Source organism: Pollicipes pollicipes, unplaced genomic scaffold (assembly GCF_011947565.3).
Source record: "Pollicipes pollicipes isolate AB1234 unplaced genomic scaffold, Ppol_2.1 Scaffold_4295;HRSCAF=5057_pilon_pilon_pilon, whole genome shotgun sequence".
Classification (NCBI taxonomy): Eukaryota; Metazoa; Arthropoda; class Thecostraca; order Pollicipedomorpha; family Pollicipedidae; genus Pollicipes; species Pollicipes pollicipes.
In genome coordinates, this window is record NW_023596461.1 from 32,497,555 (window position 1) to 32,511,443 (window position 13,889).

Below are 13,889 nucleotides of genomic sequence, written 5' to 3' on the forward strand. Positions count from 1 at the left end.
TCAGTCAATGAAAATTGAGATAGCGAGTGCTAAAAGAATAAAAGGGCAAGTGTGGTAAGAAATCAGTTTTTGTTGCTAGAAAAAGTTAAATTAAAAGTAGTGAATTCGAGAAAAAAAATATCGGAGTTAAAACGTGGATAGTGCTCAAATATGGATTTGATGTGGTTTCTTTAAAAAATGGTTCATCGTATAATTATTATAGTTCATGTGCTTAAATTCTGCTTGGCTCGCGGAAGTTTGACCTTGGTGAAGGTTAAATGTGTTGTTGCCTTCGGTGGTGGGATTAACGAAGTATTTTGTGCAATTTGGCTGTTTGGCGCATTTCTAAAGTAAACAATCCGTGAAGAGTACTGAACATCTTGGTTTTCAATCGGTAATTTCCATTAATGACCGTCTATACGACATCCGTTTCCGTGGAGTAAATGCATAATCTGTGTGCATTCCTTCCAGTTTGTGTGAGTTTAACACACCTTTTTGCGCTATTTACGTGCATGCATATCATTTCGTCTGTGTGCTAAGTGCTTACCCGGGTTGCCGCACTGCAGGGTGAAGGCTGCTGGAATGCCTAGGTCTTGTTAAAAATGTTATATTACATGATTAATAGTCCGATAAGTCCGATATTACATGATTGTACCTACCAGACCACACGTAGGGGATGGGGGGGGGGAGGAGATCAGAATTAGGGGGTCAAACTTGATTATAGTGGGGAGAGCCTGAACTGAAAAACCGTACTTTTTCGAGTGGAAAAATGCGAAGAATGTGTAGTGTGCCGAAAAATCGCAGTAAGCCAGATCTCATTTTATGAAAATTGAGGGGCATGCCCCAGTGGTGACACGCATGGGCTACTTGCTCTTGTTCCGTGTGGAATTGGTGGTGACAGAACCCTTGAATAGGTGTCTGTAAGGGCCCGTCCATCTTCTTACGTTACATTGCGCATGTAGGGATAGTTGAGTTTGATCGAGTGTGTTCAATGCGTCACAGGAAGGGAGACATTGCGTCAATCTGACAGATTGATATCCGACTGCCATTTGGATATTGCCTTCTCTCACATGGGACCTTCTCACCACGCTGATTCCCAAAATCATAGGCTGTGAGGTGGGATTTTGTGCTACTTCCGAGTGACAAGACGCGTGATATCGCCAGTCCGATGTTTCGTGGTGTTTTTGGCCCCCATATTTGGTGTGCAGAGCCTCCCCGACACGCTCATTCCGAAAATCACAGATTTTAGGCTGGGGTTTTGCGTGGCTTGCGATTTACAAGATCGATGCATTCCAGCTTTATATTGCGGGCGTCTCGATTCCCTCCAAATTTGGTGTGCAGGGCTTCCGGGATACACTCAATCCGAAAATCATCGGTTTTGGGGTGGCATTTTACGTGATTTTCAAGTCACAAGGCCCATAACATCCTTTCCAAGGGGTGTGGGCAGTAAGGGGAAGGGACCGCTTGTTGTTGAAAAAATGCAGATTGCATTTTGAAGCTTTTGCGTACTGTTCAAATTTAACCGTTTCCCATTGGAATGTGATGTTCCCTTCGTACCGAATATAAAAACATTTGATGGTGATTTAGGCAATTGTTCCTCGAACGTTTTGTCGCCTTAATGTGTGATATAATGGCATAACGGCAGCGTTTCGGGGTGTAATGTTTGTTGAAACGTCTAGGCTAATTGTTGAAGTAATTCGCTGATGATAAACAATTTTCCACTTCGGATCGTTTCAGATTTGACGTGCAACAGTCAAATAACAGTTGTTTACGGGTATTGAAAAGAGAGGTCAAAAACGTGCAACACGTATTCCATCACAAAAAATTATGGTATTCTGAAACCGTTATGCACATAGCTGCGTGACGTGTGGCGTGATTTTCGATAATTTTTCACTATAACAATCGGCACAATGCCACTGCGTCCATCACTATCCATCACTCCAATACGATTGTCATAACGATTTTTTTACAGTCACGCAGTGCTTAAAATATTCCCGAGTGAGTAAGAGTTTATGAATGGAGCCACGTAATCTCGGTATGGGTCTAATAGATTTGCCTGGGAAAAACGTGTCACTTTTCTCATTGTAAGAGGTTAGAGCAATAAACCACGTGCGGGATAAAAAAAACAACATTTGGGTTGTTTGTTTTAAGTACGGTGTCGAATTGGCAACGACAGACAAGCTTGTCTGGTGGGCACTTTCTCCCCGGCATCGTTGCTGCTTTTACAGCCTTTTATTGGTTGATATCCAATCTGTAATACATTTTGATCAATCTGTACCGTTCCGATCAACTTGAGCGCCGGTTGTCTTCGCTCTATTTGGTATCGCCTCTTCCCATCAGCTGATTGACAGGTGAGTTGCGATGGACGTATGTGACGCGATGCAGCAGTGGTCATCAGTGTCTCTCTTTAAGGCTGCGGAGGATGTGGCTTTTGAAGAAATGGTCAGGGTTTTGCGAACCATCATTGTGCCCTTGTCTTAAGCGAGGGATAAAGGCTGGTTTCTACCGGCTCACTTCCACCAGGACCTGACTGGTGATCACAGCGCTCATGCGTGGAAGAAATAAGGTAAATTGTTATCATGCAGTATATGCATAGCTTGACGAAAGCTAGTATAACCACTCCCCTTGAATGCCCCTCCCGGTTATTAGCCAGACACAAATAGGTTTCTCAGTCTGATAGCTCTCTCCAGTTGTCCACAAGCCTTTGTGTCACGAATATTTTTCTGGCTGCCATGATCCGGCGAGTTAACCTCTTCCATTTCACAGTAATGCAGTATTTTGTAATGTTCATAGACAGCATTTATGTAATGCATACATGAGGCGCTTTTATTATCAAAACAGTACGTCCAGATATCGTGCACAGGTCATAAAATATGTATCAATGTGTAAAGCTCTATCGCTATCAAAACAGCGATAGCAAACATTCGGCACGAGCATCGTTCATAAAACTATTGGAAGTTTTTTGTGGCCCTCGCTCCCTTGCAAAGGGAATAAGGTGTGCAAATTATGTAGTTCGGCAATAACCATTAAATGTGCATGTGTAGTGCATGGTGCGTAAAATGCACACCATGCACTCATTTACATAATGTGTAAAGCTCTGCCGCTACCAAAGCAATGACAGTGAGCATTTGATATGCGTCGTGTGTCAAATTGTTGGAAGCATTCCTATTTGACCCCCCGTCTCCTAAGGACTGGGCCACCTGAACTTCAATGCTATCACTATGTAGCCCTTTCGCGTGGCATCCGTATGTACCCTCATCCTCCTTCACTGTATTGTCTACAGTCAGTAAACTGCACACCTGACTGCTGCTTGTCGTAACACGCACCCCGTCCGGCCTGATCGCGGCACCGTTTCGCGTCCATGTCACGCCGTGGTCACTGCCGTTAACAGCACAGCTGATGCGCAGTTGTCCTCCCTCGTGAACGTGCCGACTACTGGGCCCTCCAATGACTGTCCGGCGGAGCGAGACGACGGTCAGTCGCACCAACCGACTGGTTGGCGAGATGGTGTTGCCCGTCTCGTAGATGGCGCTGCAGCGATACAGGCCGGCGTCCGCGGCGTGCACATTCTTTATCAGCAGCACCCAGTGTGGCCAGGGCGTGCTGACGTTGACGAGCCGGTAGCGCGGCCCGCTGAGGTGCACGTACGAGTTGATGGTCATCGTGAGCTGCCGATGCGAGTCGACGTGAGCCCAGGTGGTGGTGGCCCGGCGCGAATCCAGGTCACACCGCAGCACAGCCCGACTTCCCTCGGACACCACGACGTTGGCCGAGAGCTGCTGGCTTGGCCGTGGTTCACAGTTGTTGACGGGCGGCTCTGATTCCTCACGGTGGCCGACAATGGGCACAGCACTGGCGAGCACAGCCACCACCACTGCCTGCCACATCACTCTGCACCTCGGTGGCCGGAAGCGCCGGCCCCTCCTGCGCCGGCAGCGCGCCGAGTGCCCGCCGTCTCGAGCGCCGCGCACCGGCTTTATTTAGCCGGGGCGGGTGACCTGCGCGCTCCCTCCGGACCCGCCGCCAGTCGGCTGCCGAATGAACCAGCCGGACCGGTCGGCCCTCGTCGGGCGCGGGCTGGCCCGTGACGCGTGGCCGCGCCGCTGGCCCGGAGCGGACAGGGAACAGCGCTCCAGGGCGTCCATCCGGCCTGGCGTTACTTGCCGCAGTTTATTTACATTAGGAGTGGCGGCTTCCTCTGTTCGGCCTGGCTGCTATGATGGAGGACATTGTGGTCCCTGGAAAGTGCGATGATACCTCACTGCGCCATGTACGGATAGCTGCACGCCGCTGTGCGACGTGAACCATTGTTAAACGCATAAAGTTGTCTCCTAAATTTATCAGTTCATACATATTTCACCATGGTGCTTATTGTACACTCGTTTCCTCAATTTGGCACCGATGATTTGTATACGACGAGCATGAAATGGATCGCTTGCTTCTTGAGAATAACTTTTGCCTTTGGGTGGAAGCGTGGTTCGCGATGCTCCCATTTCTCGGCACATCTGTGTTTTATCCCCGGCATTGACTTTGTGCGCCCCCCCCCCCCCCCCCCCCCCCCTTCCTCCTCCCACGTACCCTCTGGAGCCAGCTGGAACCACACCACGTCTGGTGTGCAATGCTTATTTTGGGCGTGACTGTTAGTTGTTCCAGGAGCCTCTGCGTCGTGTCTCATGACGCGCGTGGTGCTGGATACGGCATGTGTTAGTGCGGTCTCACGACGTATGGGGTGCTTTATGCTAGGTTCAGGACATTTCATCTTTGCGTCGGATATCTCGGCCACGTGCTGCACATCTTTATACATGTGTTCAGTGGACCAGTGAATAATCTCTGGAAGCGGCAGTGCGCAGTTCCTTCAGCTCGACATTGTGCTGATTGATGCGCCCTCCGCTCATTGAGTGCATCCTCATTTTCATAAACGAACGTGATTGGATCTCGCTGACGTGTTTGTGCGACTGAGGTAGGCTACATCGGTAGGACATCGTTTATTCTGCTCCGTTGCGAACCTTTCTACTGGCGTTGTTTTCGGGACGTCCCGGTTAATTGTGGTAACGTAATTGAGCCTGTCAAAGAGACTTTCGAATGTTCTTTTGTCTAAGCATGGCGAAGATTGCAAATGCATAGATTAGTTTTTCAACCAGAACAAACCCCTAGTGATGGAATGTTGCCATTACTGCGCTGTTCTTTCACGCACCGTCGGTTTGGCGTATCGTTTTGGCGTAAAGCGCTGCCATAGTTTTATTAGTTCCACGGCATGCTAGTTTCTGGCGGGCTTGTTGTAGCCATAGTTTTGCAGGATCCAGCTGAAGGAGCGACCGTCCAACAGAATGGAATGTATCACGCGAATGGAAAATTTCACAGCCTTCTAGGCATTTCATTAAACAAGTATTCATTCCTGGGTTGGCTGAACCGCTCTTAAATAAACCGAAGGAACTAGATAGAGGACCTGGTAATGCAAAATATTGTTTGATAGCGTAGTTCGCTGACTCGGTGCATCGTTCGCACCAACTGCGGCTTTGCAGGGAATGTGTGCTTTGCTTCTTTTTGTCTATCAGAAGCTCAGTCACGTTTCTACCATGTGTCAGCTGTTCTTCGAACGTTGTTTTTTAACGTCGTAAAATGTTTGATTTATGTTTGTGCATTACAGATTGTCTGCAGGTCGGTGAAAAAGGATAGTGCGTACTGACCACGCATCTGCTTCCAGGGCGCAGATCCGTTCACCATGTCTAAGATCGGAATTAACGGCTTTGGCCGCATCGGCCGTCTGGTGATGAGGGCCGCCATCGAGAAGGGCGCCCAGGTAAGCTACGTTCCTTCAACTGGGGTGCAAATGCTGCGCACAGCAGATAAAGGGGGCGTCACACTGTACTCTTATTCCATCACAAATGGGCTTGCCTGCTTGCTGTGTACACAATATTTGCTAAATATTCGTACTGTTTGTTATGTTCCAGGTACCAAGTGTTTGGTAGCGCTGGGAGCATTCCACTTAAACCTGAGAGTTGTATTGGTCCAATCATGTGTGGACAGTGACGTGCTGGCGCTTACAAGCGATGGATTAGCACATTTTTGGGGCCGTTTTTAAACAGTTATGTCGGATCTTAGTAACTAAAGCAGATGAAAGCGTGAAACGAACAGCACAGTTTAGGCGGATGTAGCGACTACAGCGGGCTAAACGCTGGAAAAACTCATGCAATACCTAGGTGCGCTAGTTTTTGACCGGGAACGACTTGTGTCACCCTTTTGGAAACTTACCTCGAGTGTGAAGCAAATATGGGGCCACGCAAATTACAGTGGCGTGAAGTGGTTTATTGTGGCCAATGTTTGCGCAAAATATTCGTATTTATCGCGCTGGTTACCTGGGTTAACATCGCCAAGACTGCAAATCATCGCAAATTTATCGATTTCGTGAACTAAAAGCTCCCAGCCTTGACCAGACTTATGGTCGGCCGTTTTCAAGTAATGCTATACGTGAATGAAAAAGAGCACACGTTTTGCATATTCGGATTTCCGCCAGTTAATCTCTCGTGAGCGACAGGCTTTCAAACGCATCGGCCAAACTTCTTAGTGTCGGCTGCCAAAGATGTCTGGCTTCATTGGCTTCGTTTTTTACGCAATTGCGTGATAGCGGTGGATGACTGTGACGCCCGTGGCAGCCTCCCTCGTCTCACGTCCACGAACCACTAAACGCACTGAACTCGTTGTCGCCGTTAGATGCGATCCGTGGCGCCGGATTTCTTGGCTCCGCGCTTCTGGAATGCTTCAGCTATTTCTTCGGGTCACCCCGCTAGTAATGAGCGGTGGTAGTGGATCCGTACGTCTTGGACCCAAACCTTGAGTTTTGACCAGGTGATGTTTTGTGAAAATATGATAAACTCCTTGGGCTCAGAACCACGCCAACTCTCCTCCCCACTCACCAACTGGCGTCCGTCCAGCCGCCAGAAGTGCGTAGTTACGTGACCGCTGCGCAGACCCGATAGCCCGCCAGCCTCGTCATCGCTTATGCATGCCGCTGTCACGAGCAGAATTGGCCGACGGCGCGCACTCTCGGCGGCCAACGGTGCTGCGTACGACCCACGCCAACCAGCTGGCTGTCGTGGGCTTACGGCCATTCTCGAGCGGAATTTGGCAAAACATGGCTGGCACTGGTTGGCGCTGAGCCAATACGTCGTCATTTATAGATGTTATCTCGTGCGGTACCATAGGCACTAATACTTCGTTTGATGGCAGCCACCGATTAAAAGTGGGTCTGGCTAGACTTGCACTTGGATGTAGAAAATTAGCTGACAGGCTCAATGACGTGGTCAAAATTCCCGGGCTAGTATGGCAAATGTGGTGTTGGTGCCATCAGTTGGGCATTTGGATACTATGCTGTGATAGGTGATTTTTTTTTCTCTCATTTTGTGGATATTTTGAGGACAAACGGGTGTTCGGAATCTGCTCCGTTCTTGCTAAATGGCTAAGAGTCATGCGCACAAATAATAGTGCGTGCATTTGAAGCCGAAGCTTGTCAGGACTGTATCGTACCCGAAAACATTTTGTCATGAATTTCCGAAAGTTTGAGAACAAACTTCGCCTAATCTGTAGAAAAGGGATCCTGCAGATAAGAATATCGTTTCTGTAAACTGCGGCCACGCTAGTGTTTCAAGAATTTTACGTGGTGTGGATGTCAATATGATCCGGATCGCAGGGGATGCAAATGTGGAGCTAAAGGGAAGTGGTCACGTGTCTCGCAGTAGATATTGTTGAAGCTAAAATTCTGACAGTTGTACGTAATGTCACCGATGGCGAAATTGTTTTCAGATCGTGGCTGTGAATGATCCCTTCATCAACCTGGAGTACATGGTCTACATGTTTAAGTACGACTCCACACACGGCCGGTTCAAGGGCGAAGTCAAGATCGACGGAGAGTACCTCGTAGTGAACGGTAGGCTGGTACCACTCGTCACACGATATCGTACCCACTTCATAGTTAATTTGCGCGGCGGCGATGCCCCCGGATGGGCTGAAGAGCAGTACATGTGGCAAACCATTGGCCAGCTGGCCGGCTGGTCGATGCCCCGTCCGAGTCTGCATACATCTCGAAGAAGGCTTCCCTTGCGGGATACGTCTCGGTAGCAGAGGACTCCAGGTGCATGCAATCTTGTCCCACCACCCTCCGCTCTCCTGCATCCCGTAGCCGTGGAATGGCCATTGCTGACCGAAATGCTGTGATCCCATCCAAGCCAAGCCCCATCGGCGCGTTGGCCCATGCCATCTGATCTGTGGTAACTTCGCTTGGTCATTTCGGGTTCGCAGCATCTTACTCCCATCTCTCATCTCTCACATCTCATCCGATGTCATCTTCGGTAACCTAAACCTGTCAGGCACAAAAAGCTGAGCTAAGCGGCTCACTGATTTTGCAGGAATGCGCATTGCTGTTTTCAATGAGATGAAGCCCAACGACATCCCGTGGTCGAAGGCAGGCGCCGAATACGTCGTGGAGTCGACTGGCGTGTTCACTACCACGGAGAAAGCCAGCGCCCATTTTGACGGCGGTGCCAAGAAGGTGATCATCTCGGCACCGTCGGCCGACGCACCCATGTTCGTGGTCGGCGTCAATCTGGACGCCTACAAGCCGGACATGAAGGTGGTCTCGAACGCCTCGTGCACCACCAACTGCCTGGCGCCGATGGCCAAGGTCATTCATGACAACTTCACCATCGTGGAGGGCCTGATGACCACTGTGCACTCGACCACGGCCACTCAGAAGACCGTGGACGGACCCAGCGGCAAGGTGAGCTTTGAGGGAGCGCTCAGGGGCCGCAGCGGGACAAGCGAAGCCATAGTCCTGTGGATGTCCAGGTAGTGTGGCGTCTTTTAGGGTTGCGCATAAAAACAGTGTGTGAGACGGCTCGCCCTAAGCTGACAGCGATTAAACCAGCGGGATTGCCGCTCACCATGTGTGGGGCCGAGGGGGGGGGGGGAGTAGGCTCATCATTCCCTTCCCTGGGATCCAAGGGACCCCGAAGGGACTAAAAACTTGCCGAAAGAGTGCGGGTCTATGACAGAAAGCGCAAAAGAATGATGAGTTGGGACCTCCAGGCGACTAGGAAGTGCTGCAAGCAAAGATGAAGGACCAAAGAGCAGGCGAAAAAATGTTTTTGGCTGAGTGGGGGTGTCGTTGTTGGAAACGTTTTACAACCCATCACCCTATCCGGGGCCAGACGCCGTTGATCGGGGCCCGATATGTTGACTTGTGACCGGGTGCTCGATCACAGGGACCAGGGGCCTCCTGCATTTGTCTTCGGCTCTTCCGTTCCCCAAGAGGACCTTACGATTATATTGGGGGCCTCTATGTGTTAACGTACGAGAGCGCTCTTGGTCATTCGCGGGCCCTCCACGGAATTCTCCCACTTGCTCCGAGGACTGTAGGCGGCTGCTAAGGGCCCTATGCGTTGACATACTGGGTCACCTTTGATCGTTCCGGCCTTTCATATTGGTCTTGGCTTTTTCTCTTTGCTCGCCGGGTTCTGTACTCTATTCGGGATCTTATGAGCAGCAAAGTATCCACATATCACAGCACCACAACATATTCATAGGCTTGAGTCGGTTTGATTTAATATGGAATCGAGCGATATTAACGAACTCCCATTGCGGGCGATTCAGACTTCACCGACCCGAACGTTTATGGTAAGGACAGCTGTTTCGGCCTGGACGACCCTGAAAAAGCGCGTGAACATGCCATTCGCGACTTCCAGTGTGCCGGTAATGGTATTGGAAAACTGCGGTGCAGGTGATGCTCTGGTGGCGGCACTGTCAAATGCAAATCAAAACTTATTCATCGTCTCGTCGAAAGGTGAAGCGATGCACCTCTCCAGTGTTGTGTTTTGGGAAGTCACAACATTGAGCCGTGTAGTGGTACTGATCATGAAGGGATTAAAATTAATTGAGGCGTCTTGTCGGTAAAAGTCTATGTTACAAGCATCCTGGGATGATTCGTGCTGACTTCAGCAGCTGGGGTCACTTACCATCTCTGTTACAATCGTCGCTCGTGAAGCTGGGTACGTCGTCTGAGGTAATTTGATGACGCATTGCCGCACAAGCTGTTGGTTTTCACATTTGTCGTCAGTGAAGCAATGCCCTCTGAGATTCTGGCCGTGGTGCTGTAACTGTTGGTCCGGTCAGATCACTATTGTGAAAATTTCACAGGTGAGATATACGTGGAGACATCACTGCCCCGTACGAACTATTTCCATGAAGTGTTGGAAAGCACCACTTTGCGTGCTCGTCATCGTCCGCTTGCGGGGTGCTTGCTGCGGCGGCCGTCAACGCGCGGCCAGTGGAAACTGAAACGTACGGCGCTGATGTTTTGGCACCTTAAGGAGCGTGCATGCTCAAACTGTTATATATATATATATATATATATATATATATATATATATATATATATATATGCAGGGGCCCTTTCTGAAGGAATCGCCCCCTCCCCCGAGGTGTCTTGGATCCACGCCTGACGCTCACCATACCTGGCAGCACTGTATGGAAGAATCGTCTCAGCAATGCTTCGTGCTCCACATGTCAAATTTGATGGCTTGATAGCTATCTGAAGCGCCGAACGGGCCTCCTGTGGTGTGGGGTGTTGTGGATGGCCACCGTCCGGTGTTGCAGAGCTGGCGTGATGGCCGCGGCGCCGGCCAGAACATCATCCCGGCCGCCACCGGCGCCGCCAAGGCCGTCGGCAAGGTGATCCCCGACCTGAACGGCAAGCTGACCGGAATGGCCTTCCGCGTGCCCACACCCGACGTGTCGGTGGTGGACCTGACCTGCCGGCTGGGTCAGGAGGCCACCATGGACGACATCAAGGCTAAAGTCAAGGCGGCTGCCGAAGGCCCGCTCAAAGGCATTCTGGGCTACACTGAGGATGACGTGGTCTCCCAAGACTTCCTCAGCGACTCGCACTCCAGCACCTTTGACGCCAAGGCGTGCATTCAGCTGAGTAGCACGTTCGTCAAGCTGATCTCCTGGTGAGTATATCTTGCCGTCCCGCCCTTGCAGGCGAAGGACGTGACGGCTGGAAGCCCGCGGTGGGCAATGGACGCAAGTCATAGCCACGATCGTTTGTGGTGAAACAATCAGCTACGTGTCGTGTTCCAAACTTACTGTTGTAGATTGAAAAATCCCTCCGATGCAGAAGATGCCTTGGTGTTGGCTTAGTTTAATGTTACAAAATGGCGTTCGCCCCATCTCTTGTCCTTATGGAACGTGCACTGTAGATGCGTGTGTGCCGGCAGGTACGACAACGAATGGGGTTACTCCAATCGTGTGGTGGACCTGATCAAGTACATGCAGACCAAGGACAAGTAATCTCCGAGTAGCGCATCGTCCCGCCCTATCTCCCTGTTGAAGAAGATTCCTGTATTACCCTCGTCTGTGCTCTTCAGCATTGGATGTCATTAGTATTGTCGGTGCTAATCGCCGATTCAAGATGGCAATGTTCCATGAACAAACAGGTGGCTTTTAAGGGGCGGCTGGCGAGCAAAGCGGTTGTGTTGTAGACAAAGGTTGTGTTAAATTAACCGGTTTGTTAATACAGATGTTGGGTGGACTCCCCTGCCTGTGAATTGCAACCGGACGATATTAATGTTGCATGAATGTACGGCGCAATGCGGTTGGTAACCAAGCGATATTGATGTTTCACAATATGCCATCCGACAGGCAATACTAGGTATCGGCAAGGATATGTATTCAGTTCAACAGACACCACACCGATGATCAGTCGACAGGCCAATTACGCTCCCGCCATCCTCTCCCGGACACAGTGTACATAAACAGATGGCTGGCTGGCAACTTTGTATATCCATTCCTCACTGCACCAAAGCAGGGTCCTCGTTTGCGTCGTGTTTACAAACGGGCGATTAAAGATTCGCCACGGTCGTCCCCTTTGACCTGGACCGGCAAGAAAAGTCACGCGTCAGGCTCAGGCCTTCGGCTCCTGGGCGAGGGCGACGGCCAGTACAAGGCTGTCTCCAACACAGTAACTGATGACTACCACGAAGCTGAGCTCTGCAACGCTCCGTGCCCCTCCGAACAGTAATAAGGCCGAGGCAGGGCGAGAGTCCTCACCGGCCCAGCTAATGAATGACAATCGGACAGGCAGCGAGTAAAGATGACCAACGTTTAACGAACTCCGTATGCTTACTTGACAGGCACATCACTGTCGTTGAAAGTTGACAGGTGGGGGACAGGGCTGAAAATTAATTGCACTCGATGACTGTTGGGGTCCGCTTCATGGGAAATTTTGTCGGAATGCAACCGTGGGACATAATTGCTACGCTTGCGTCACTATAACAAACGTAGTCCCGTGGAGTACATACCGAAGTCCTCTGAAAGACATCGGCTTCAGACGAGAACCGAATGTGTAAAAAGAAGTATCACTGACTGGGGCTTTAACCCATGGTTGTTGAATGCCCCCCCCCCCCCACGTGTATGCTGTTCAAAAGCTATGGCGACGACATCCTTTATCTCGAAAAGGCCTGTGGGCGCACTGGCGCCCCAGCAGATCTACGGCACTCAGAGCTCAGTCGAGCTATGGCTGGGTTTGAGGCGCGGGTCCAAGAGTACGCCGCCGTCATCCCCTCGTCAGCATGTCGTCTTCACAGTAATGGGCAAACGATGACGAAGCATCCAAACAACAAGCCTGCACCCGCTCAAATCGTCCCGTGTCGTATTGCACTTCACCAGACCGAATCCATCTGTTCTGGGTCCCGACGCTGGCTGGGTGACGCACAACATGAGCTGGCAAAAACACTCGAAAACACTCCGCGACTGATAAAAAGTAAATAAGGTGGATGTCTTTGAGCGTAATGGTTTGTCATTATCTGTGCGGTGAAACCAAATATCTTCGTCCAATACAATAACATAAAGTGCGAGATCATTAATGAAAATCGGGCCTGCTGACCGCTATCACAACTGGTCTATTGGTGACACGGGAGCGGGGTGCTGTCAACACACCTGTTGCTCCCGTGCAGTGGACTTAACAACAGTACAAGGCAGCGAAGCCTCCCATCCTCATGATGAGTATCGATTGGTCTGATGAGTACCTATGCATCTATTACCTGCTGTGGCAACGGCCGTTCACTACCTGGATTCTCCAAACAGAACACAAGAACAAGACCACAACAGCAAACAGGAATTGCAACCTCCCCGTAATGAAACAGCACTATCGGAGAACACGGCTCCAGTAGCGCGCAAAACAATACACAAGAAGCATTCACATTTCTTCGGTTTTCGGTACTGGGTTGTGTTAGTTTCAAAGTTTATAGATAAACATCTAGTCAGATTCTCACCAAAATTCAATCACCGACTGGAGGAGAGCCAGTTGCAAAACGAGCCTCACTTGAGATTGCTGCCAAACAAGCTTGTCCAATGCCATGCTCCGCTCAAGGCTTCGTTCTCAGGCACTGGGGTTCGTTCGTAACTGGTAAGTTCTCACAAACGGAACAAGGCACGGCTACAGAACATCGTCAATCAAGAAAACGCCTATATACAACAGTGACACGGATCCAATATCACCAAACAACAAACAAGGGCGCAGCAAAAGAAGCGCCGGGCGTCGACAGCCACCGCCGCAGCCGACAACACCGCATCAAAGGCCGTGCCCGTGCGGGCGGCGGGGAGGGCCGGGCGCGCGGCTCCGCAAGCGAGCGGCGGCGCGGCCACCCCCGCTCAGGCACTTGTGACTGCAGGCTCCGGTGCAGGGGCGAGCGGGGTGCGCGCGCGTGGCTCGGCTGACGTCACCGCCTCGAGGCCGTCCGCGAGCGTCGCCACGCCGCCGCGCCCGGCGCGCCCCGCGCCTGCCCGCTCAGAGCAGCGAGTCCCAGTCGTAGTCGACATCAAAGTCGTCGGCCACCTCGGGCTGCAGCGGCGTCGAG

General features: G+C 50.8%; 2 protein-coding genes across 3 annotated transcripts in view; one reads left to right on the forward strand and one right to left on the reverse strand.

Annotated features, from left to right (window-relative positions):
- The first annotated feature begins 238 nt into the window (after nt 1-238).
- LOC119096469 (glyceraldehyde-3-phosphate dehydrogenase 2) lies at nt 239-11,564 on the forward strand. Of its 2 annotated transcripts, none has more exons than XM_037219382.1 (6): nt 239-455; nt 5,684-5,779; nt 7,780-7,903; nt 8,382-8,752; nt 10,627-10,982; nt 11,250-11,564. In XM_037219382.1, exons 1-6 carry the CDS (start codon nt 423-425, stop codon nt 11,320-11,322), a joined length of 1,053 nt encoding a protein of 350 aa, XP_037075277.1. In that variant the 5' UTR covers nt 239-422; the 3' UTR covers nt 11,323-11,564. The 2 variants fall into 2 exon arrangements, with proteins under 2 accessions (XP_037075277.1, XP_037075278.1); XM_037219383.1 differs by lacking the exon at nt 239-455 and adding an exon at nt 2,143-2,330.
- A 2,255-nt stretch (nt 11,565-13,819) lies between these two features.
- The window catches only part of LOC119097450 (forkhead box protein E3), a 34,480-nt gene continuing 34,410 nt past the window's right edge, over nt 13,820-13,889 (reverse strand). Inside the window, exon 8 of the mRNA XM_037220482.1 lies at nt 13,820-13,889. This exon is cut by the window's right edge and continues 263 nt beyond it. Within this exon, the coding sequence (XP_037076377.1) occupies nt 13,820-13,889 (70 nt within the window).